The 23358-nt window shown below is 51.0% G+C and overlaps 1 protein-coding gene across 4 annotated transcripts in view; it reads right to left on the bottom strand.

The window, feature by feature from the left end:
- The window catches only part of ARHGAP23 (Rho GTPase activating protein 23), a 73929-nt gene that overhangs the window by 9066 nt on the left and 41505 nt on the right, over positions 1-23358 (bottom strand). For 3 of the 4 annotated variants that reach the window (XM_065908978.1, XM_065908981.1, XM_065908982.1), the window contains 11 exons: positions 20888-21205; positions 19543-19604; positions 19145-19275; positions 18472-18593; positions 16367-16522; positions 10636-10714; positions 7961-8034; positions 7623-7712; positions 6831-6956; positions 639-680; positions 17-113 (listed from right to left, as the gene is read on the bottom strand). In XM_065908978.1, coding sequence (XP_065765050.1) covers positions 17-113; positions 639-680; positions 6831-6956; positions 7623-7712; positions 7961-8034; positions 10636-10714; positions 16367-16522; positions 18472-18593; positions 19145-19275; positions 19543-19604; positions 20888-21205 — 1297 coding nt within the window. The remainder of the gene's footprint in view (positions 1-16; positions 114-638; positions 681-6830; positions 6957-7622; positions 7713-7960; positions 8035-10635; positions 10715-16366; positions 16523-18471; positions 18594-19144; positions 19276-19542; positions 19605-20887; positions 21206-23358) is intronic. The other variant, XM_065908979.1, reaches the window with a different exon arrangement.

Raw genomic sequence — 23358 nt, forward strand, 5'->3', positions numbered from 1 at the left:
GGGCCCGTGCTCTCACCTGAGCCCGGCTCTCCAGGCGGCACGGTCCTGCCAATGTTAGGCAGGAGGTACTCGATGTTTGGCACTGACTGAGGCTCCTTGTCATCCACAGGGGTCTGCAAACGGGAGGAGGGTCAGGCCCCACAGCCTCAGATGGGTGGCTGCAGACCCCTCGGAACAGGGAACCCTGAAGACAGGGCGCAGGTCTCCTCCATCAGACTGGGGCTCTCCAGGGCAGGTCCTACCTGTCCCCGCCTTCCCCAGCACCTCGGCTGAACCCTAAAGGCCGAGCTACTCCCTCCGCTGAGGGTAGGATCTGTGTCTCCTCCATCAGACTGGACCTTCCTAAGCCCTCTATCCTCATAGGATTGGAGGGCATGGTCTGCCTTTGCTCCTGGACTCAGATTCCTTAGGGCACGGCCTCTGTCTCCCCCTCAGACTTGGGGTTCATGAAAGCCAGGACTATATCTCCCATCAGACTGGAGGCTCCTGAGGAGAAGGCCTATGCTTCCTCCATCAGACTGGGATGTCTCAAGGGCAGGAACCTTCTCCCGCTTCGGACTTGCTGCCCACCCCAGCCACCTGGGATGAGGGCCCAGCACCAAGCTGACCCCACCCCACGGCCCCCCTGCGTCACTCACTCTCTCTCCCTTGTCCTCGCTGTCGCTGAAGAACCAGTCTGACTGCAGAGGAGACAAAAGCAAGTGATGGAATCAGTGTGGGAAGGGGCTGAGGGAAGACAGCGAGGCGAGACAAGGGCTCCCAAACTGCTCGGTTCAGAGGACCCACTCGGGCACCCGATGGAAAAGCTGGGACCCAGTGTGGAAAGGAAGCACAGCCTGGAGGGGGAGCGGGTCCGGGTACGGAGAGATGCCCGGCTCAGGACAGCTTCTCTCTGCCTGTTTTTCCCTACACAGAGTCCCTTGGCATCACCACGGCCGCTCCCTACTGCAAACCAGAAGCGAGGGGCGCAGCAGCGCCATCTAGTGCCAGCGAGTTCCCTGCAGGGAGACGGCCCGCCCCTGCGGCCGCACCTGCGCGTATCCCACCCCAGCCTGGGCTCCACGAACGGGGCTGGTGCCCCCAGCCCCAGAAAAGGCAAGTGCCTAAGGTGAGGTGTCAGGAGGGTCCCTGAGGGTCAGGCAGGCAAGGGTTTTCTCACACATGCCAAACAGAATAGAAAATAAAAGTCCCACTCAAATATGTTTTGTGAAATTTGAGAATCTTGATGATAACACCCTAAAAGCTTTCTGAAAAACAAAAACGTTGCTTACACGTGAACAGGTATCAGCTTTAACTAGAACTTTCGGCAGCAACGGATACAAGAAGACATGAAATACTTGATGTGTTTCTGAACTAAAATTTAAGGGATTTTGAATCTAGAATTTTATATCTTGCTAAACTCTCATTTGAGTGTGAAATAAAGCTATTCTAACACATCAGAAAGTTTGCTACATGAAGAGTCTCTTAACTGAGTACATGAGCAAGTAAAGAAATGAATCCAGGACAGAACAGGAAGTTCTAAGAAGTACGGATGCATAATAGCATAGAAAAATCAGTTGTTATCAAACTAAGCAATGATGCACACATACATACACAGGCACCAAGTAAACCCATGACAATGTGGACTTCAAATTCATAGGGAGGAACCAGTGACAGGTTGAAAATATACTAAGGTACTTGACTCTTAGATGTGGTGGAAGGAAGACAGGGATACCGATAAACTTTAGAAACTGATAATAAAAATTAAACATAACTACAGACTTTTTGCAATTGCATCATTCAACATAAGTATAGGTTTTATAAATTGTGTAAGTTTTATATCAGGAAAATAAAATCAACCCATACAAAGTTAGGAAAGACCCAAAAAAAACAAATAAAATGAAAATGCAGTAGACAGAAAATGACATTTAAGATGGCAGAAACAAGTCCTAACAGCACAGAAATTACAAAAAGTAAATGAGCTAAGCTCACTAACTCAAAGGTAAAACACACGGAATATTATTTATATTTATGGATATCTTTATACTTAAAATCAGCATGTAGAAGGCGGACTGAAAAGACACAGGTTAACCTATTAGAGTGGGAATTATTGGGGGCCGGGCAGAGTGGGCTTTGGAATGAAGGGAGGAAACAAGGAGACTTGCAAAGCTGATTATGATTTTGGGCCATGAACTTCAGTTATTATTCATCATAATCAGGCATGTGATTAACTCACATAAGCAGCACAGAACAGAAACAAGGAAGAGACACAAGAAAAAGAGTGAGCGGTGATGAGGGAGAAATGCAAGGTCGGGAGTCAGTCACTTCAGGTTCCAGTTCACCTCAGGTAAATTACCTCTCTGAGTCTACTTACTTATCTTTAAAATGGGCATGATACACCAGTATCTACTTTGAGAACTGTGCTGAGGATTAAAATAAAATACCACATGGCCATTATCAAAACGACAAAAATAACAAGTGTCGGCAAGAATGTGGCAAAAACGGAACCCTTGTGCGGTGTTGGTGGGAATGTAGATTGGTGCAGCCTCTATGGAAAACAGCATGGAGGCTTCTCAAAAAATTAAAAATAGAATTACTGTATGATCCATAAAATTCACTTCTGGGTATTTATCTGATGGAAATGAAAACATATATGCACCTCCCTGTTTGCTGCAGCCATATTTACCATAGCTAAGACATGGAAGCAACCTAAGTGTCCATCAATGGGTGAACGGATAAAGAAAATATAGCATATATACACAGTGGAATATTATTCAACAATAAAAAAGAAGGAAACCTTCCCATTTGAAACAACATGGATGGACTCTGAGGGCACTATGCTAAGTGAAATAAATCAGGCAGAGAAAGACAAATACTGTATGATCTCACTTACATGTGGAATTAGGAAAAAAATAATCTAGACTCATAGATACAGACAACAGATTGTTGGCTGCCAGAGGAAAAGGGATGGGGAGGTGACTGAAATGGGCAAAGATGGTGAAAAGGTATAAATTTCCAATTGTAAAATGAATAAATAAGTCATAGAGATGTAATGTACATCGTGGTGACTATAGCTAATAATACTGTGTTATATATTTCAAAGATGCTAAGAGAGTAGATCTTAAAAGGCTTCATCACAGAAAAAGTTTTCTATGTATGGTGTTGGATGTTAACTAGACTTATCGTGCTGTTCATTTCACAATCTATACAAATATTGAATCATCATTTTGTATAATTGAAACTAATAGGTTAATACATCTCAATTTTTAAAAAAGCAAAAAAGAAATACTGTATGTAGAGCTTTTAGCACAACACATTAGTGTATAATAAATGTTAGCTATTATTAAAAGGTGCAGTCCCTGAAGACAGACTGACCAGAAGGAGCCCTAAAAAGCCAGCCTCTAACTCAGGTTTGAGAGTACCTGAAAGTGCTCTGAGAGCCCAGAAGGCTACAGGAAGCTTCTGGAAGTCTACAGGAAGCTTCTGGATGGCCCGCGGTTCTCTGGAAGAATTCACACTAGCTCAGACCACCCTGCTTTTTGCACATGCTGTTCCCTCTGCCTGGAATGCTCATTCTCCCTTCTCTGCCTGGCTAAATTCCTAGTGTCTTTCAGGAACTCCCTGACTCTGGTCCCAGCCCTGCACCCAGGGCTGGGCTGGGACCTTCCATGTGGCTTCTCTGGACACAGCCCAGAGCATGGAAAAGTGATGCCCTCACTGGGCAGCATTCCTTCAGAGCAGGGTCTGAGTTCATTCATCTCTGTGTTGCCAGCACCTGCATTTGTATCTGGTATGGAATAATGACAATGATGGTGATGATGACGACAATGGTGATGACTAACCCTTATACAACACTTACTACCTGCCAGGCACCCCTTTAAGTGCCTCACAGATAATAACTCATGCAACCCTCACAATAACACTGGGAGACAAACAGGAGAGGAAACAGAGGCACAAATAGGATAACTTGTCCAAGGCCTCACAGCATATAAGGGACAGAACCAGGGTTCAACCTCAGGCAGGCTGGCCCAGGGGCAGTGTCCTGAACCCTTGCATCAACCTGAACCCTCAACTGGGGTGACTGTGCCCCTCCAAGAGGGCATTTGGTGATGTCCGGAGACATTTTCAATTGTCACAAGTGGAGGGAGGCTCCTGGCATATGGCCAAGAGATGCTACAAAACATATTATCAGCCACAGGACAGCCCCCAACAAACAATGATCTGGCCCCAAAGGTCACTAGTGCCAGGTTGAGAAGTTCCAGTGCACACACAGTAGGAATCACGTTTGCTGAGTGAATAAATGAACAAATGCCTTGGCATGGTCTTCAGTTCGGTTTCAGCTGGCTTAGTAATCATGGGTATGAGCTGGCTGGTGACTTGCTGCTGGGTGGTTGAACACTTAGGTTTGCTCATAACTCGGCCATATCGTGCTGTGGGACCCTAAGCAAGTCACATTCCTCTTCAAGCCTCGGTTTCCACCCTCTGTACAATGCAAAGTCAGGTCTCATATCTTAAGGCCCCTTCCAGCTCTGCTGCCCAAAAGTTCCATGGAACACAGGAGCCCCAGGCAGGGAGGCAGGGGTGGTCACAGCTGAAACTCCCAGTGGAATGGGAGGTCATGTTACCCATGAACTCCAACCACCTGCTCACTGGCCAGGGGCTCAGAGCCAGAGCAACTGCTGCCACAAGTTCTGCCCTGCCTGGGCTCGGGACTCCACTGGGACTACCCTGGTTCAACAGTCTCTGTGCTTGACAGACCCTGGCCAACTTGGGTGGACGGGCTCAGCGGGCTCAATGTGAATGAGCAGGCAGCTCACTCTCTTGACAACTGACAATCACCCAGGGCTGATTACTTTAATGCCAAGGGGGCTGAAAATGGAGGGGTGCACATTTGGTCATTCCCCAGGAATGATTCCCTTGATAGTAATGCCCAGACTGGCATAACCTCAACAGCAATTCACTTATTTATTCTTTCATTCATTCATTCAACCAACACCAAGGGTTCACTCTATGCCAGGCACAGGTTCAGTGCTGGGGTTACACCAATGAAGGAGACCAATGTGCTCCACCTCCCCCACTCTACCCAGAAAAGATGCTGTCACTGGCTGGGGATGTCCCCTGAGACCCTAGGGTAGGGGACGTGGACACACTTTTGGCCTCCCATGTCCCTGAAGGTCCTGACACTCCAGCTGACCAAGGCTTTGGGCTTCTTTGGACTTTGCTAGGAGTCAGGGGGCTGGTCTCCCTCTCTTCCTCACTGCCTTCCCCACCAAGCATACACTCATGGGGGCTGCATGGGTTCTTCATTGGGGGAGCTGAACTTTTCCAAGTGAGGAAAGCTTCCCCAGACCAAGGCCTCATCAGGATGCCTGATACTGCCCAGCAGCCTTGGCCTCCCCAGCAGCTCTGGAGTGGGCCTCTGGGCTGGTGGTCCCAATGTTAGAGTGAGAACAGGCCTCGACATACCCTCCTATGGCTCAGAGCTCTGACATGCAGTGAAGGAAGAAAAGAAGCAGGCAAGGCCAGCCAGCATGACCAAAGTCTACCCATGGCCTCACTCGGCTAACTCTGACCACCTTGCTCACTCAGAAGCCAGCTCTAGGATGGACCCAGGAGTCGGCCCTCCTGTTCGGTGGGGCGTAAAGCAAAGGAGTTGGTCAGACAGACCTGCCTTCAAATCCTGAGGCTGCTACTTAATAGCTGTGTGATCTTGAAGAAATCACTTTTCCTCTCTGAGCCCCAGTTTCCTCATCTGTAAAACAGGAGTAACGTGACCTGGCTTCCTCCCTTCCCTAAAGTGTCCACGAGGTGCGGGCAGCTGAAGTTCCATTCCCTTGTTTGTTGTTGTTGTTTGTTATGTATATGTGCTCAGTTGTGTCCGACTCTTTGCAACCCTATGGACTGTAGCCTTCCAGGTTCCTCTGTCCATCGGATTTTCCAGGCAAGAATACTGGAGTGGGTTGCCATTTCCTACTGCAGGGGATCTTCCTAACCCAGGAATGGAAACCACATCTCCTGCACTGGCAGGTGGATTCTTTACTACTGAGCCACCAGAGAAGCAAACCCTTTTTTTTGACCAGTTGCCCATCTTATTTCTCTTGGCAGGAGGGTTCTGATTCCATTCTTTGTGGGTTAAACCACAGGTCCCACCAAGATTTGGAAATGGAAAAATCAATGATTCATAAAAACATCTCTGAGTGCCCCCAGAAGGGGGCAGTGCTGCCCTGGGTTTGGCGCTTAAAAAAAAGGGAAAGAGAAAAAAAAAAAAAGGCCTCCTGCGCCCTCTGCTGGCCATTCTGGGTTCTCATCCTGTGATGGATAATAAAAAGACTCCTTAGAAACCACAGACTCTTGCGGGGCCTCCAGGCAGCCTTAAGGAGGAAGGTGAGCAGCCCAAGACACAGTGACCACGCAGCCAGGATCCTGCCCCAGCCCATCATCCGCCCTGCCCCATCCGCCTCCCCCTCCCCCAGGGAATCGCCATTTTCCCCCTGAAGTCTCAGTGGGCCCGCAGGGACAGTGCTGTCCCACCTGTCTGCCCGGTTCTGCTTGGACACCTCTCCCGCGGTCACCTTCTGAAGGCACCCGTTCTTCCACCTCTTCTGCCCTCCAACCCAGCAGCACCTCTCCCCGACCCTCCTCCTCCCTCTGACCCGCACATGCGTCCTGAAACTCAGCGGCCTCCTGGTTCTCCTGCTGGGGACAGGCGTTCAGGATTCATACCCGCCTGGCCTTAAAATGCAGCCTACTGCTTCTGAAGGGCCTCCTGCACCCCTGGAGCATTTTCCACATCCTTCCCTGAGCACACCCACCCCGGCGAGCAGGAGCCAGGTGCCCAGGGAGGTGCTTACGTGCTGGATCAACGTTTCTACAATCTTGTAGCGGTCAGGCATGTGGGTCACCATGTCCGCCATGTTGTCCTCAGACGTCCTCACCAGCGTCGGCCCGAAGACCAGGGCTAAGTTCCGGGGCTCCATCTGGGCAGGGGAGGGAAGCGGGGCAGTGTTAACTAATCCCTGTGAGCTTTGACCTAAAGTCCCCTGGGCCTCCCCTACTCTGGGCCCCTCTGGCCCCCAGCCCGACCACATCCTGAGCTGGCCCTGGCCTGGGGCCATGTGCCTCCTTGCTGGGCATGGAGGTGCCTGGTAAGTAGAGAATAGGTCGGATTTCAGCCCCACTCAACCCCAGGCCCAGCTCTCACGGGCAGTTCCCCACCTGCACACCCGTACTGTCTAGCAGTGGGAGAGGCCAGAGTGAAGACCCACTGAACATCCCAAGGGTGTTTTGGATAGGCAGGAATCCTGTATGTCCCCTCATTCTCCCCCTCTGCAGAACTAGAAGATATAGAGGTTTGCTTAGGAAAATGCAATGCAAGGGATCTGAGCTCAGTCAGAGGGTAGATTCCACCAGATAGGGAGTCTGAAGCTCTCCACCTCTGAAGACCCTCAGAAATTCAGGAGGCGGCTCAGGAAGAAGAACTGGCCAGTATGTGAGGGCAGGGGGACAGAAGGATCCCCTAGGTAGGAGGGCGGGGCCAGTGAAGCTTGAGGTTATCTGACCCGGAGAAGCTTATTGAATAGAATATGCTGAGGAGACCCCACTAGGCTTCCCTCCACCACACTTCAAACTGGAGCTTGACCCACCTTGTTTTTCTCCGAGTGGTCGGCAATGGTCTTCAGATGACTCACGAGGAATTTGAGTGTTTCATAGTAGTGTCCTGGGAGATCCCGGATCTGAGTGGGAGAAAGAAGGGTGTGATGGCTTCTGCCTCCCCACCACACCCCAAAGGGGCTCTGCTGGCATATCTCAGGGGTTCTGGAACCCACTCTCTAACTGCCCCCCGTGGACAGATGGAGAAATAGAGGCCCTGAGTGGAGAAGGGCTTGCCAAGGTCACAGGGGCAGCAGGCGGCCCTGGGCTTGGGCTCCTGGGGCTTGCCTGTCCGGCCTGCCTTTGGTCCAGCAGCAGCCCCTGTCCTTACCAGCTTCCGCAGAGTCTTCAAGCGCTCCCTCGAGTCTTCAATGCGATTGGCCTCGATGAAGTCGTTGTATTTGTCTAGAACAGTGAGGATTCTTTAGAGAGGGGGGCTTCCAGGCTGAGGAGGCCCTGCGGGGAGGTCATGTTTGTGCTGAGGTTGTTTCAGCTGGTGGGAGGGGGGCTCCAGGGCCCCGTGTTCTTGTGACCAAACCCACCGGAGCTGCCCTCAGGCGTGCACCTGGCCCGGAGAAGCCCAGGTGTGCTCATTTGGGCAGAAATAAGACCTCAGCTGCCTGCTGACCCTGGAGAAGGGGTCCCTGCCCCAGGCTCCAGGACAAGGACACCACGAAGTAAGAATAGAGGGTACCTAGAAAGAGGGAGGGCCCTTTCAGCCTCCAAACACCCCTCCCCATCTGTATCAGGGTTCCCCCAACTCCCCTCAGAAGAAGTCCACGGGGAACTTTAAAAAAGGGAATGTGGTAAGTTTATCCTGAAATACACCCGGATGAGAGAATGTGCAAAGACAGCCAAGAATATTCTCCAAGGGAAGAATGACGAGGGAGGATTTGCACTGTGAGATACTGAAATGTACTAAAAAGACAGTACAACTCAGGCAACGTGACACTGACTGGGAAAGGGGATGAAGGGTCAGGAGTGAAAGGAGGGAGACAGGCCCTGTGGATCCACATGAAAAAGCGTTAGTCGCTAAGTCATGTCCGACTCTTTGTGACCCTCTGGACTGTAGTCAGCCAGGCTCCTCTGTCCATGGGATTCTCCTGGCAAGAACACTGGAGTGGGTTGCTATTCCCTTCTCCAGGGGATCTTCCCGATAGCACTTCAAGTCAGCGGGGAAGGGTGGTGGTATCGATAATGTCCTGGGGACTATTAGCTATCTTGTTGGGAAAATAAATCCATTTCTAGCTCACGTAATACACAAACATATTTAATTGCATTACAGAGTCAAAAATAATACTTATTCAAGTATTGGGAAAAATAAGAAAATGTTTTTATAATCATAAGGTATTCCTAAACACTCATGTTTATGTATGTATCTCAGTACAGAATCCATTAAAGGTTAATCTCCTAGTAATGACAGAAATGAAAATGAAAACAATAGTGAGATGCCATTTCCCCTCTCTGATCAGCAAACCTTTAAAATATTAATAACATCATCCAGTGTGATGGGGATGTGGGAAAACAAAATATCTTACACCGCTAGTGGGAGTGTGAACTTGGGTCAGCTCCCCAACATGCAACTTGACTTTAGCTTTCAAAAATGTTTTCCAGGACTCTGACCCAGCCAGTCCACGTCTAGGAATCTACCTCTGGGACCCTGGTCCAAGCATGCAGGGACACAGTCAAGGAAAGTCATTGTTAACATGTATTGAAATAGCAAAAATGTGAAGACAATCTAAATATCCATCAGTAGGAGAGTGATTGAGCTTCCCAGGTGGCTCAGTGGTAAAGAATCTGCCTGCCAAGCAGGAGACACGGGTTCGATCCCTGGGTTGGGAAGATCCCTTGGAGAAGGAAATAGCAACCCACTGCAGTATTCTTGGCTGGGAAATCCCATGGACAGAGGAGCTTGGTGGCTACAGTCCATGGGGTACCAAACAGTGAGACACGACTCAGCAACTAAACAACAAGGGGAGTGATTAGACAACATATTGTCTATTCAGGCTGGGAAACACTATGTGGTTGATTTAAATGGAAAACAAGGTCGAGCTCTTTGTACTGACACGAACGAATCTCAAAATTAATGAGCCTCCTTCTGTTGAGAATCACTCAAGCAGTGGAGCCACTCGCTCACAGGACTCCCGACAACTGGCTGTGTCTGTCTTGTCCCAGCTCATGTCGGTGACAGCAGATTGGGATCCTGAAGCCAGCCATGGCGGGAGTATCTATACTCTAGAAACTGGAAAGTGCTATCATCACAGCTTTATTCCTTTCAGAGCCAGATGAAACAGCTACCAGCACGCCACTCAACTCACCCAACTGCAAGCCCTATGTAGGCACATGTGTCTTTGTCACGCATGAGAGAGGGAAAAGGAAAGTGAAAGTTGCTCAGTCATGCCCAACTCTTTGCGACCCAGGCCAGAATACTGGAGTGGGTGGCCTCTCCCTTCTCCAGGAGACCTCCCAACCCAGGGATCGAACCCAGGTCTCCCACATTGCAGGAGGATTCTTTATCAGCTGAGTCACAAGAGAAGCCCCGTGTAAGAGGGTCTGGAAGCAAACACAGCATACTGTTAACAAGGGGCTCAGCAAACGGCCAAGAGCTGGGCTCTGAGGACAGGTGCTTGGGGTCGAATTCTGGCTCTAACACTTACAACCTCTGTGACCTCAGGCAAGTCACTTAGCCTCTCTGTGCAGCTGCTCCCTCATCTATGGGGTGGAAATAATAGTACCTACTCATGGATTTGTAGGGAGTAGTGCCTGGCACACAGTAAATGCCCAGAAAGTGTTAGGATACCCTCTGTGGACAGGAAATGGGAAGATGACAGAGACCTCTGTGTTCACTTTATTTATATCAGTACTGAAGTTTTTTTAAAGCATGTGTTTCTTTTGTATTTTATCACCCAAAGTAAAACCACACACTCAATTTAAAAAGCAGTCAGGATGCAGCATAGACAGGTATTCCCTCCCCCTTCCGTCCCCCATGTCCACCCCCCAACTCACCATCGGTGAAAAGAGGCTCAGGTAGCTTTCGGAAGAAGGACTTGAGCAGGCTGCTGATCACGTTGAGGTCTTGCCAGCGCTGGGGAGGGGGCAAAGACATAAGGCTGCAGTCAGGCCCTGCCCCAGTGCTCACGCCTCCATGCAGGTCCAGCCCTAGAGCCCAGTCCAGCCTGGTTCTGGCCTTCTCTGGGATCTACTGATACCATACCCAGCTCTGCCCAGGCCAGGGGTCACTGGGCTATGAATACCCATCACAGCAGAACAGAGTCCCCAGCTAGGGCCAAGCCCCTTGAGCCCCTAGCCCCAGCGCCCCCTGCTCCAGCCAGCCCAGTGGGCTTGGACATTTGTCCCTCCACAGAAAGGAGAACACACCTTCCCTGGTGCAGGCACTGTGGGGGACAGAAGTGAGCAAAACCCAGCCCCACATGAGCCTGCCCATTGGACCTGCTGGTGCCAACTCCTACTGGTCTAAATCACGAATTCTCAAACAGGGACGTTGGAACTGTTTGGTTTTCACAACTGGAGCACGCCACTGGCATCGAGTGGACGGAAGCCTGGGATGCTGCTCAACTTCCTCCAGTGCACAAGACAACCTCCCACAAAAAAAGAGTTATTCTGCCCAAAGTGTCAAGGTTGAGAAACTGGGCTAAACAAATGGTTGTTGAACACAAGAATGAACAGCCGGGTCAGTGTCCCTTCTGTGCACCAGGGGGCGCCATCACCCAATGCAAAGTCCTCCCTGGATAGGAACTGCTCAGAATAACCCATGTTCAGAAAGCAACAGAATCCTCCGGCACAGACACACAACTCAGCAATATAGTACTCGTTACAATGGGTCCATAGCTCAACGCTTTTTTCTCCTTAACTGGTAGTTAATTGAATTTTCATCGACAAGCCCAAGTGCAACGAGTTGCTACATGACACATCCTCTTGCCCATCCTACACCCTAGGTCTGCCAGGGACAGATACCACCAGTCCGCAGCTCAAACTTTTGGCTCCTTTCCTACCCCTCCTTCTTCCCTCTCATGCAGCCGAGTCCTAGAGCTGCTCCCAACCTCCTTATCCCCCTGGGACCCCTGAGTCCTCCTGACTGCACCCCCCCCCAAAATGGGTAATTTCTTCCCTAGACATCCTGCTCTGGACTTCCTTAGTTTGCATCCACTGAAGTGAAGTGAAAGGTGCTTAGTTGTGTCCAACTCTTTGCGACTCCATAGATATACAGTCCATGGAATTCTCCAGGTCAGAATACTGGAGTGGGTAGCCCTTCCCTTCTCTAGGGGATCTTCCCAACCCAGGGATCGAACCGGGATCTCCCACATTGCAGGTGGATTCTTTACCAGCTAAGCCACCAGGGAAGCCCGAATACCCATTAGGCATACGCTAAAGCCCGACTTCTCCAACCCGACTCTCATCGATGCCTCCCCAACTGAAGAAACATCCAGGGCTCCCACTGTCCATTAGCTCAAGGTCAAAGGCTTTAGTGAAGCCACCAAAAGCCCTCTGTCCTCAGCCCTGGGCCTCACCCTCTCCACTGCCAAGTCCAAGAGGTGGGTCCACTCTCCGTCCTGACACTCAGATTCCTCTCTGGGACACACAATCTGGTCCCTGATGAGAACCAGCCTTTTCTCTTGTCCACTATTTCACATGTGCTCATCTTGTCTCCCAAGTTCCTTCCCAGGGGCAGGAAGACTGTCTTCTGTCTTCGCATACAGCTTCAGAGTTCGTGACTCATAGGACTTTACTGCCCAAATTCATGGTTTTCTGAAACATCTTTTCCAGCAGTCTCTTTTGTCCAGGAAAATGATCCAAGAAAACCCAATATGAAAAAAATCAACATTATAAAAAGCAGACAGAAGGACTTCCCTGGTAGTCCAGTGGTAAAGAGTCTGCCTGCCCACGCAGGGGAGAGTAGGTTTGATCCCTGGTCCAGGATTCCACATGACGCGGGGCAACTAAGCCTGCGTGCCGTGGCTGCGGAGCCCACGTGCTGCATCTACTAAAGCCAATGCTGCTAGAGCCTGAGCTCCCGAGAGTCCCTGCTCCGCGACGAGAGAAGCCACTGCAATGAGAAGCCGGCGCACCGCAACGAAGAGCAGCCCCTGTTGGCGGCAACTAGAGAAAGCTCACCCAAAGCAACGAAGACCCAGCACAGCCAAAGATAAAATAAATAAATAAAAAGCAGACAGAGCAAAGCAGGTTACTCTGGTTCAGGCAGGGATGCGGGTCCTGGCCTGCCCTCAGCCTCCCACAGCACCTCTGGGGAACCTTAGGATTCTGGGAAACACTGGCCCTACTGCAAACTCTTTTTTTAAGTGAAAATGTTTATTTGGATATTTCCCCCAGTTTTATTGTGATATAATTGACATTTAACCTGCTGCAAACTCTTTTTTTCTTTTTTTTTTTTGCTTAAACAACAGAACTTTCTTTTCTCACAACTCTGGAGGCTGGGAAATCTAAGATCCAGGTGCAGGCCCATTCAGTTTTTGGTGAGGGCTCTCTTCCTGGTTTTCAGGCAGTCAGCTTCTTGCTGTGTCCTCACGAGGTGGAGAGGGTGAAGACAGGAGCTCTTCGGTGTCTCCTTCCACAAGGACACTCACCCTATCATACCGCAGCCCTGACTTCATTTCACCATAATTACCTCCCAATAGGCCCTGTCCCCAATACAGTCACGTTGGCAGTTCGGGCTTTGATGGATGAATTTTGGGAGGACATGATTCAGCTGACAGCACAAGAGAAAGGGGAGATGACAGAGTAGAAATCTGGAGGAAATACCAAAACAGGATTGTGAACGCTGGTTAGAGACATGAACGTTTCTCTCTATATCTGAAAAGGACAAGTTGTAATGAAAGCACAGAAACATTTCTAGACAGGACAGACATTTTGGGAGTTTGCATTAGATGGCCTTGGCCTTGACCTTGGGAAGGCTGCACTCTTCCTCCCCAATCTGCTGTTACCCATCTTTCAGAGTTATTTGACATTTACTTTATATACTCTGTCCAGGATTTTTAGATGTAATCACTAGGAAAAATTGATCAGAGTGTGCTTTCTCTATCTTAACTGGAAGCAGAGTCCTTCTATGTAATTTTTTACCTGCTTAAACACGTCTTTTCGTGAAAATTGAGATCTAATTGACGTTCAGTATTATATAAGTTTCAGGTGTATAGCATGTGTGTGCCAAGTCACTTCAGTCATGCCCAACTCTTCGTGACCCCATGAGCTGTAGCCCACCTGGCTCTTCTGTCCATGGGATTCTCCAGGCAAGAATACTGGAGTGGGTTGCCATAGCCTCCTCCAGGGGATCTTCCCAACTCAGGGATCAAACTTGTGTCTCGTGTCTCATGTCTCCTGCATTGGCAGGTGGGTTCTTTACCACTAGTGCCACCTGGGAAGCCCCCAGGTGTATAGCATAGTGATTCACAATTTTTAAAGGTTATCAGTTCAGTTCAGTTGCTCAGTTGTATCTGACTCTTTGTGACCCCATGAACCACAGCACACCAGACCTCCCTGTCCATCACCAACTCCCAGAGTTTACCCAAACTCATGTCCATTGTGTCAGTGATGCCATCCAGCCATCTCATCCTCTGTTGTCCCCTTCTCCTCCTGCCCTCAATCTTTCCCAGAATCAGGGTCTTTTCAAATGAGTCAGCTCTTCACATGAGGTGGCCAAAGTATTGGAGTTTCAGCTTCAGCGTCTGTCCTTCAAATGAACACCCAGGACTGATCTCCTTTAGGATGGACTGGTTGGATCTCCTTGCAGTCCAAGGGACTCTCAAGAGTCTTCTCCAACACCACAGTTCAAAAACATCAATTCTTCAGCACTCAGCTTTCTTTATAGTCCAACTCTCACATCCACACATGACTACTTGAAAAACCATAGCCTTGACTAGATGGACCTTTGTTGACAAAGTAATGTCTCTGTTTTTTAATATGCTGTCTAGATTAGTCATAACTTTCCTTCCAGGGAGTAGGCGTCTTTTAATTTCATGGCTGCAATCACCATCTGCAGTGATTTTGGAGTCCAAAAAATATAATCAGCCACTGTTTCCACTGTTTCCCCATCTATTTGCCATGAAGTGATGGGACCGGATGCCATGATCTTAGTTTTCTCAATGCTGAGCTTTAAGTCAACTTTTTCACTCTCCTCTTTCACCTTCATCAAGAGGCTCTTTAGTTCTTCTTCATTTTCTGCCATAAGAGTGGTGTCATCTGCATATCAGGTTATTGATATTTCTCCCGGCAATCTTGATTCCAGCTTGTGCTTCCTCCAGTCCAGTGTTTCTCATGATGTACCCTGCACATAAGTTAAATAACCAGGGTGACAATATACAGCCTTGACGTACTCCTTTTCCTATTTGGAACCAGTCTGTTGTTCCATGTTCAGTTCTAATTGTTGCTTCCTGACCTGCATACAGATTTCTCAAGAAGCAGGTCAGGTGATCTGTTATTCCCATCTCTCAGAATTTTCTACAGTTTATTGTGATCCACACAGTCAAAATAGGTGTTTTTCTGGAACTCTCTTGCTTTTTCGAAGATCCAGCAATTTGATCTCTTGTTCCTCTGCCTTTTCTAAAACCAGCTTGAATATCTGGAAGTTCACGGTTCATGTAGTCCTGAAGCCTGGCTTGGAGAACTTTGAGCATTACTTTACTAGTGTGTGAGATGAGTGCAACTGTGTCATAGTTTGAGCATTCTTTGGCACTGCCTTTTCTGGGATTGGTTATATTCCATTGTTATTATAACCTGCTTCAGACTCTCAAGTGTGGTTGTCAGATCCCTTCACAAGCTAGTCTTGTCTGATCTGATCAGCCACCCACATTGCTGGCCACTCCAGCAAACACCATACGCTCCCTTTCTTTTAACCAGGGGTCTGCAAACCATGACCCGTAGGTCAAATCCAGCCAATGACCTGTTTTTGTGTGGCCCTTGAGGTAAGAATGGGTTTTGCATTTTTTAAATGTTGTGAAGAAGGGTTTCCCTGGTGGCTCAGTGGTAAAGAATTCACCTGCCAATGCAGGAGGCCTGGGTTCAACCCCTGATCTGGGATGATCCCACGTGCTGTGGTGCAAATAAACCTGTGTGCCCCAACTACTGAGCCTATGCTCTAGAGCCCGGGAGCTGCAACTACTGAGCCCACGAGTCCTAGAGCCCGTGCGATGCAACAAGAGAAGTCACGGTACTACGAAGCCCACACACCAGAACTAGAAAGTAGCCCCACTTGCTGCAACTAGAGAAGAGCCTGGGCAGCAACGAAGACCCAACATAGCCAAAAATAAACAAATAAACATTGTGAAGATGAAGAAGGAAGAGAAGAAGGAGGAGGAGGGTGCACAGCAGACCACATAACCAAAGCCTGGAATACATGCCATCTGGACCTTTACAGAGAAGGCACGGTGAGTGCCAGCAAGCCTTCAGAGCCACGCTTCCCCAAGCCATTTCCCTGCCTGGACCGCCCTTTCCTGGCTTTCCCTGGCTTTCATGAACTCTACTCATCCTCCAGGCCCAAAAACCTGTCACCCGTCAGCCTCTGCCTCGGGGCTCCCAGGCCCTGACCGCATCCACCTGTTGGGCCGCAGCCGGGTGAGGCCCATCCCTGCGGCTGGTCTGCAAAGGCAAGTCCCATCGTGCCCATCTTGGTGCCCTGGCCCAGTGCCGGGCACATCACAGGGTACAATGAACACACCACACTGGCCCCCTTCCATGGACCAACGCCCAGCGCCCAAGTCAGACTCACCTCATCCTGCAGGTTGATGTCCCCGGGGCCACGGTTGAGCTGTTCCTGCAGGCTGGACACCACTGCATTGTTGCCTGGGACTCGGTAAATGCCCGTGGACTCCAGCCCCCGTGCCTCCACGATTCGACAGCATGCGGCCACGATCAAGGGCACACGCTGGAGATACAGGCAGGGCAGGGGTGTTAGGGAGGGTAAGAACAGCATTCTCCGGGAAAGGATACTTGCAAATGATATGACTGATCAATGAGGAATATGAGCCAACATACATAAACAGCTCATACAACTCAACATCAAAAATACAAACAACATGAGAATTCTCTAGCAGGACAGTAGTTAGGACTCCTGTATACTGCTGGGGACCCAGGTTTGATCCCTGGTTGGGGAACTAAGATCCTGCAAGCCACAGGTCAAGGTCAAAACCAATACAAATGACCCAATTAAAAAATGGGCAGAAGAATTGAACAGACATTTTTCTAAAGAGGAAACGCAAATGGCCAACAAGCACATGAAAAGATGCTCAACACCGCCAGTCATCAGGGAAATGCAAGTCAAAACCACAGTGAGACATCACCTCAGACCTGTCAGAAGGGTTGTCATCAAAAAGATCACAAATAACAAAAGTTGGTGAGGATGAGGAGAAAAGGGAACCCTTGTATTCTCTTGGTGGGAGTGTAAATTGATGCAGTCATTGTGGTAAACAGCATGGAGATTTCTCAAAAAACTAAAAATAGAGTTACTATATGACCCAGCGCTGAAGAATTGATGCTTTTGAACTATGATGTTGGAGAATACTCTGGAGAGTCCCTTGGACTGCAAGGGGATCCAACCAGTCCATCCTAAAGGAAATCAGTCCTGAATATTCATTGGAAGGGCTGATGCTGAAGCTGAAACTCCAATACTTTGGCCACCTGATGCAAAGAACTGACTCATTTGAAAAGACCCAGATGCTGATAAAGATTGAAGGCGGGAGGAGAAGGGCACGACAGAGGATGAGATGGCTGGATGGCATCACCAACTCAATGGGCATGAGTTTGAGTAAACTCTGGGAGTTGGTGATGGACAGGGAGGCCTGGCATACTGAAGTCCATGGGGTTGCAAAGAGTCGGACACGACTGAGCGACTGAGCTGAACTGAACTGACTGATGATCCAGCAATTCCGCTCCTGGATATATATCCAGAAAAAAAAAAAACAACACTAATTTGAAAAGACACATGCACCCCAATGTTCATAGTAGTATTATTTAAAACTGTCAAGATATGGAAGCCACCTAAATGTCCATCAATAGATGAATGGATAAAGAAGATGTGGTACATGTATACAATGTAATACTACACAGTCATAAAAAAGAACAAAATTTTGCCATTTGCAGAAACATGGATGGACTTGGGAAGCATTATGCTCTGTGAAATAAGTCAGAGAGAGAAAGGCAAATACTGTATATCACTTATATGTGGAATCTAAAAAATAAAATAGTGAATATAACAACAACAACAAAAAGCAGACTCAGAGATGTAGAGAACAAAGTAGTGGTTATCAGTAGGGAGAGGGAAGAGGGCAGGGGTAAGGCAGTGGTAGGGGATTCGAGGTACAAATTACTGGGTATAAAATAAGCTACAAGGATATATTGTACAACACAGGGAGTATAGCCAATACTCCATAATAATGATAAATGGAGTATAATCTTCAAAAATTGTGAATCACTACATTGTACACCTATAACTTGCATAATATTGTACAACAACTATACTTCAATGAAATACAATTTAAAAAAGAACAGTATTCTCCCCCAGTGGGCCAGAGGTAGGGAGGATAAGATGGGAACAGAGAAAGGCCAGAATCCCATGGAGGGTAGTTACTAAAGGCTCTCACTGCCTCCCCCAGTCTGGAAGCCAGAAATCACACCAAAGCCTTGCCATGGTCTGGCAAGGAGCACCAGCTGGGAATCAGGGACTCTGACTCAGCTCTCTGCTCCCTCCCTGGGCGGCTTCCCCAGCTGTGCCATAGGCTGAGGTGGAGAGCTGGTTCCAAGGCCCCGGCAGCTCTGATCCTCTGCGCCTCAGTCGCCCCCCTCCCCTGCTGGCCCTGGAGTTCGGCAGGAACCCACCTGGTTCTCCGTGGCTGGCTGGCACTCCTCCAGCCGGACCCCAAATGCCCTGGGGGCTGCCTTCTTGTTCTTCTTGATGATGTTGATGCCCCAGGGGGTTTTGGAGGTGGAGACACTGTCATCTGGGGTTGGAGGAGGCAGAGAGAGCCAGGGTGAGCTAGGGGCCCAGGGTGGGGCAGCAACCACACTTGGTCACAGACACCTGTACATCACATTCACACACTGGACGTAAAGGGACTCCTTCAGAAAGGCAACCAGGATGCTGAGGGCTGATGGGAAATTATACTATCCCAACAGAGAAAGCCAAAGTCATGAGGGTGTTTACCCTGGGGAAGAGAGGCCTCAGAGTAATAAGGGGATTTCTGTATGGGCTCAGGGACTGACAACAAGGTGGGCGCAATAGATTCTGGTACAACCAAAGAAAGAACTTTCTAATGGTCAAAAGTGTATGAAGATGGAAAAGGCTGCCTCCTGCTCCTGAAAGGACACAAGCAGAGACTGGAGGACCACCCAGCTGGGATGTCCTGGAGGGAAATCGGGTTCCAGGCCCTTCCACCCCTGAGACCCTCAGAGCCCCCAGACCCTCACAGGCATACACACATGGGCAGATACATGAGGATAACCAGGGCACACACCCACATGCATACCACCCCCTTAGCAGCCACCTTCCTACCCTTGCTCCCTGCAGGCTGGTCCTGAGTTCTGAAGCCACGTGCCGTACTCTGCTTGAGGAACTCAGACTTGAGTCCCCCCAGGCCACGAGAGCCTTTGGGGGAAGAATCAGCTTTGGGCCCAGAGCTATGGCTGTGTAGGAAGAGGGGAGAGGTCTTCACTGGGGTGGCCCAGCATGCCACCTGCCCTGGCCTCCCATCTCTTCAGACCTCTCCTCCATCCCTAAGCCCATTCCCCCCATGCCCTTCTGGGGACTGGAGGCCTCAATGCCCCTTTGCCCTCCCTGCCCCCAAGTGAGGGCGATTTAGGGGCTGCCCTCAGGTCTGGAGGTAGGCCAGGAGGGTGACCTCTGCCCTGGGGGTCCCCCACCCTGTGGCCAGGACAAAGACTGGGACTTACCTCACTTTGCGATAATCATTAAGCTTCTTGCTGATCAGAGCTTGGTTGGCACAGCCGGGGTCCTGGAAGAGGGGAAGAGAAAGCAGACCCCATCAGTGCCCATGGTCAACCCACCAGGACTTCTCCCTGGCCCCTGCCTCAGCTTCGCCTCCCTTGTCCTCCATCTGCCAGCTGGAGGGGACAGACCCCGGAGCAAGAAAGGCCAGGGCCGGACTCCGGAGCACCCCCTCACCAGCCGTGTGACTTTGGGTAATCCACTTAACCTCTCTGAGCCTCAGTCTCCTCCTTGGAGAGATAATATGGCAACCTCAGGGTTGGTGTACAGAATTATGCATGTGGCATTCATCACAGTTCTGGCAAGGCACAGCCCAGCTGCCGCAAGAGGGGGAGCTGTTGCAATAATGCAGGTGACTTGGGACCCTCAGCTCATGCCCTGTTGGGGACAGCCCAGCCAGTTCCCACAGAGAAGGGCCCCAAACTTCGGGTGCTTTTCTCCCTGCAGCGAGGACAGACAATGTCCTGGGGCAGCAGAGCCTGGATCAGTGAAATGGTGTGTCCTCAGTGGACACTAGGACCCCCTCTGTCAGAGCAGATGAACGTTTGGACCAGGGCTCAAACCCACCATCCTCTTGGCAGAGACCAGCCCCCAGCCCAGGACCCCCACATAACTACAGGGCTGCAGAGGCACCTTTGTGCAGCCACCTAGCGGCTGGAGTGAGCGGAGGCAGATACTCAGCACCGGCCCCTGGCATGCAGCGGCATCGTGGAGGGGGCGCCATTTAAAACTTCTCCTGGATTCCCTGCCAAAGCCCTTGGCTCAGCCCCTGCTGCCTGCTGCCAAAGGCCAATCCCCTTGGCCTCCGCCCAAGGTCAATGTGATTTTGCCCCTGCAGAAAGGCCAGCCCTGGCAGGGGGGTCCCCCACAGCTCTGGCCCAGGGGGACCTCTTTCTGTAATACATTTCACAGGAGACCCCCCTGCCTCCCAAAGCTCCACCAAGAGGCTGAGGTTTGGCCTGGACCTGACCTCTCTGCGCCAGAGCCTGCCCAAGGCAGTCATAACAACGATGATGATAATAATAATTACTGTCACTCTGACAGCTATTATTGTTACTGCCAGTCGTGGAACACTACGGACGCCAGGCCCTCGGTGAGCCGCTGTCTCATTCATTGTCTCTTCACACCAAACCCTGGGCGGGCAGAGTCGCCAGGTATACTCCTGTTGGCCCATTTTATGCAAGGAGGGACTGAGGCTCTGAGTGGCGAAGGGAGGAGCCCGGCCGGTGAGAGGGGCCCGGGGCCTGCCCTGCCCTCCCTGGCCCGCCTGGGGCCGGGCCGGGCCCTCACCTCGCCCTCGGCCCTGCTGTTCTCTCGGATCGCTCTGATCCAGCCCAGCATGTCATCCCGGTCCTCAGCCTGAAAGAGATATTCACAGAAGTCAGCGGTGGTCAGCCGGAACACGTGCCTCCTCTTGGTCTCGCTGTAGGAGATGTCCACCAGGCAGGAGCCGATGCAGACGGGCGCCGCCTCGTCCTCACCTGCGACGGCCGCCGCCGCCCCCGCCGCCGCCGGCCCGGGCTCCCGCCGCTCCTTGCTCAGCGAGAGCGAGCGCGCCCGCAGCGCGGCGTACACCCGCTTCCACTGGCGCAGGCCGCCGCCCGCTTTCTGCAGGGAGACACGGGGAGGGGGAGAGAGGGGAGGGGGCCGGGGTGAGAGGCTGCGCCTGCCCTCCCCGCCCCCGGAGCCCGAGGGGGCCCTAGGAGCTGCAGTGGACAGCGGTGGGCACTCCACCCCACTGCCCGCCGGGAGCCCCTGCCCTGCGCCACTCCCGCCGGCACCTGGGGCGGCCTCCTGCCCGCAGTCCCCCTCAGCGGCCTGGACACCCCTATCCATGGTTCTCAGAGCCCCCAGAGGGTCCCCGACCTTTTCAAGTGAGAAGGCTCCTGCGGCATCAGCAATGCCCCCAGAGAACCGGCAGGGGGCTCCAGAGGGCAATCAGGCCCCCCACCAAGCAGGACCCACAGTCCATACAATCCTCCTAAAGCCATTCGGGGTCCACATTCTGCTCCCCTTTGCCGGCAAAGCTAGTCAGAAGCTGTCAACCACGCTTGCTGTCCCTGCTTCTCTGCCTCTCATTCAAGACTCCGCTCCGTCTCCACTTCTGCCCACCAGGCCTCCTGGGGCCGGTGTTGCCAAAGCTTGTGGCAGCGTCCAGGCCCTTCTCAGCCCTTTGCTTGGCCTCTTGGTGGTGGAGGACCCAGCCAGCAGTCACTCCTTCCCTCCCCAAACTCTCTCTTGGCGTCCAGGATCCTATGGTTTCTGGTTTTCCTCCTAATTTCACTGATTCCTTTTCTACCCCTCCACCCCGCCCCCCAGCAACCAACATCCTCTACACCAGCAGTTCTCAACCAGGAGATGTTTGTCTGGAGACATTTTCAGTTGCCACACCTGGGGAAGTGCCATGGCACCTAATGGGCAGAGGCAAGCCGAGGATGCTGCTAAACATGCTGATGCCAGGCCAACCCCACAGCGAAAAGTCATCTGGCCCAAAATGCCAACAATGCTGAGCTGACAGTCCCTGCCCTAAAGCAGGGGCAGCTCCAGAACTTTGTCCTGGGCCCCCACCCCCTGCACAGCTCCCCCATGACACCATCCACGCCCGTTTTCTAAATCTTGTCTGTCTGATGATGCTGATGCCCAGACGTAGCCCTGGCCCATCATCTCCCCAGAGCCACGCTCCGTACCTCCCACTGTCGGCTCAGTATGTCCACCTGCATGTCCCACAGGTGCTGCAGATGCTGCATGCTCACTATGGGGCACTTGATTTTTATGGTTCCTCTTCCATCCATCTTTTCCAGCTCAGTAAATCCACCCAGTTGTCTGTCCAGAAACCTGGGAATTGCTCTTGATTCCTCCTTGTTCCTCAACCTTGACTCCAACCCATCAGGAAATCACAACTGTTCTGCTACCAAAGTATCACCTCTCTCCACCTTTCCTGCCACCACATCAGCACCTCTTGCCTGGACCACTGCACGAACCTTCCCAGTCTCCACTCTCCCTCCTGCAACCCACTCTGCAAGCAGCAGCTGCAGCCATCATTTGAAAATGTAGCTGAGGTCCTGGCTGCCCCACTTGGTACCCTCACCTGGCTTCCCATCACCGCTGGAATCAAATCTAAGGTCTTTTGTGATCAGGTCCCTGTTCCTCCTAACCCAATCCTCTTTTTTTCTCATGACGCTGAGCCACAGGGGCCTTTTCTAGTGAACAAGCCAAGCCTTTCCTTTCTCCGGATCTTTGCACATGCTCTTCCTTCTGCCCAGAGCCCCTGGTCTTTCTTCTTCATGTGGTTGCCTCCTTCTTACCCTTATGGTCTAAGCTCAAGTGCTACCAACATCACCTCCTTAGCGAAACCACCTCTAAGCACTTCTCCCCTAATGGCAGCTCCTCCTTCCTCCCCACTTAAAGGCAATCACATCGCCCTGTTCATTTTCTCTGAGTGCCCACTGCAGCCTCAGATTACCGGCTATGAGTAGCTTTCTCCATATCGGGAAAGCTCAGAAAAGCTCCTGAGCCAGGGAGCTCATCTGCCCTCTTGCCTCCACACTCTAGAGCCTAGAGCCATGCTGGCACAGGGGAAGTGCTCATCGATATTTACTGAATAAATGAATTAGTCGTTCTCGGAACGACACCCTGCAGGCTGGGGCTCCATCTCCCCCATTAGGTCGAGGGCACTTTCCTCTGGCTCACGGCCTACCCACGACTCCCCAGCCAGCATGAGCCTCTGTCCTCAGAACAAACCAGATGAGACTTCATGGCTG

The sequence above is a fragment of the Muntiacus reevesi genome, chromosome 18 (genome assembly GCF_963930625.1).
Source record: "Muntiacus reevesi chromosome 18, mMunRee1.1, whole genome shotgun sequence".
Taxonomy (NCBI): domain Eukaryota; kingdom Metazoa; phylum Chordata; class Mammalia; order Artiodactyla; family Cervidae; genus Muntiacus; species Muntiacus reevesi.